The sequence below is a fragment of the Octopus bimaculoides genome, chromosome 26 (genome assembly GCF_001194135.2).
Source record: "Octopus bimaculoides isolate UCB-OBI-ISO-001 chromosome 26, ASM119413v2, whole genome shotgun sequence".
NCBI classification, from domain to species: Eukaryota; Metazoa; Mollusca; class Cephalopoda; order Octopoda; family Octopodidae; genus Octopus; species Octopus bimaculoides.
In genome coordinates, this window is record NC_069006.1 from 20,332,304 (window position 1) to 20,334,652 (window position 2,349).

The 2,349-nt window shown below is 40.7% G+C and overlaps 1 protein-coding gene across 3 annotated transcripts in view; it reads left to right on the top strand.

The window, feature by feature from the left end:
* Positions 1–2,349, top strand: part of LOC106868997 (uncharacterized) — a 76,473-nt gene extending 74,124 nt beyond the window's left edge. For all 3 annotated transcript variants that reach the window (XM_052976960.1, XM_014914494.2, XM_014914485.2), the window contains exon 2: positions 915–2,349. In XM_052976960.1, the coding sequence (XP_052832920.1) occupies positions 1,041–2,348 (1,308 nt within the window). In that variant the 5' untranslated portion in view covers positions 915–1,040 and the 3' untranslated portion in view covers position 2,349. The remainder of the gene's footprint in view (positions 1–914) is intronic.

A 2,349-nucleotide genomic window follows, 5' to 3' on the forward strand; every position in this document is an offset into this window, starting at 1 on the left:
AAAACAATGTCAGATAAATTAGTTTATTTAAAAAAGACCCTTGTGGAATACGATGTGATGGGGGTAGGCTGAGTGGGGGTGGAAGAGGGAGAGAGAGAGAGAGTGAGTTAGAGAGAGAAAGAGAGAGGGGGAGAGATAGAGGAAGACTGGGAGACAGAGAAAGGTTGTAAGAGAAATATGATGGTGGGAGGGAGCGATCGCATGAAAGAGAAAAGATAACATGGCAACCTGGTAAAGAAAGAAAGAAAAAATGGATGGAAATGTGAGAGAGGGAGGGGGTGGAGGAAGAATGGATGTGAGTGAAACTAGGAATGAGAGAGAGAAAGAGAGAGAGAGAAAGAGAGAGGGGGGAGAGAGAGAGAGAGAGGGGGTAGGTGTATGTAGTTGTAAAATATAAGATTACGTGGGAATATCAGTGTGTGTGTGTGTGTGTGTGTGTGTATGACTGTGAGAGAGAATGTTCAAGTGAAAGAAATATGAGTGAGGGCATGTGTATGTGTGCGTGTGTATATGTGCGCGTGTGTGCGCGCGTGTGTGTGTGTGTATATGCGTGTGTGTGTGTGTAATAGAGAGAGAGAGAGAGAGTGAGTAGAAATGGGTGAGTGCCAGTGTGATGAGAGTCAAATTAATATTTACAGTATATTTGCTGTTGTTGTTGTTGTTTTTTTTTCTTTTTTATTGTTTAGTTATAGTTTGTAAACAGAATTATGAGCCTTCATCGTATATTGACAATAAAAAAAAACAGTTTAATATTAGTTCGTATAAGCCTCTGTCCTAATATTAGACAATTTTCCATAGTCAATAAACGGTGAACTCTCATAATTCTGTCTACAAAATTTCATTTGCTGCCGTTTACTAATTCACGCACAATTCGCACATCTTTATTTAATTTTTTTTGTCTTCTTTCTTTACAGACATCATACTGGCCAACACTTCTGGCAGACTAACAGAGCAGTATCGAAGACGGTTCTAATCCAGACATTCTAATACTCATTTCCTGTCACCACTAGCATTCAAGCTCTTTGAATGTCAGCTGGCAAATGTATATCGTCAGGAGACTCTCCAACCGACGGAGTTTCTGTGGAAGCTTAGCAATAATCATACTGCTCTGTTGTTTGGTCTATGCTTTGCTTGGTTCAAATCTGAAGATAATAGCTGTTTCAAACTTCCAGCTCATCAGGAAGTCTTTGCCAGAAGAACTACTGCGCCATGCAACTACTCGAAAGACAAGTTCCCAACATGGCAACATTGCGTGGCACACTAACCGCAATGTCGTCACAGCTTCTACGTTGGCAAAAAATATTTCTAAATTACATTCCAAACAGATGACGACGCACCAAAATGTAATCCCAAAAAAAGTTACTAAAAAATTAATTTCTGGTACCAAGCAATCTAATCAAAAAAGTGTTCACAAAACAAAACATGTAAAAGAAGAGGCCTTGAGAAAAGACAATTTTCCAAAACGTTTTCATATACCTGATGTGCCCGCTGTGTCTGTTGATGACACAGTTCCTTATATACCAAAACCTGTGATAAATCATTTCTTAACGTTACCAAAACGAGAATACACAGAAGAAGTTCTTATTTTGACTCCAATTCATAATGTCGCTGATCATTTGAATCACTATACTAATCTTCTGAAGAATTTGACCTATCCTCGCCACCTGGTATCAGTGGCACTCGGTGAGGACTGTAGCACTGACGAAACGTTGATTGTGGCTAAGGGTGTTGTTGAGGAACTGTCCCACATATTCAAATCAGCCAGGCTGCTTCACTTTAACTTAACTGGTCAAATAACTGGGCGATGGAGTGTCGTGCATGATCACGCAATGCAGATGTCACGGCGCAGCCATCTGGCAAAATCGCGTAATCTCCTCTTACGGAACAGTCTGAAAAATGAAACATGGGTCCTGTGGATTGACAGCGACGTGTCACGCATACCCGGTGACTTGGTTCAGCAGCTAATCTCAGCTGACAAGGATGTTGTAGTTCCATCTTGCCTTTTTCATGATGGAGTCAACACAAGAGTTTATGATAAAAACACTTGGCGGGAGACAAATTTATCATGGGAAAAGCAAAAGCACCTACAGCCAAACCAATTGGTTCTAGAGGGATATGGTCCGTCAAATCGGCTATATTTACCTCACCTGCGTGCAGAGGGTCGTTTGGTACCCATAGACGGTGTTGGTGGCTGCAGTCTTCTCGTTCGAGGAGACTGTCACAGGAAAGGATTGATATTTCCAGAAGAAATATACCAACATCATATAGAAACAGAAGGTTTATCAAAGATGGCAAGAACTATGAAATTTTCTGTGTATGGAATGCCTTTTGTCGAAGTTTACCATTAAA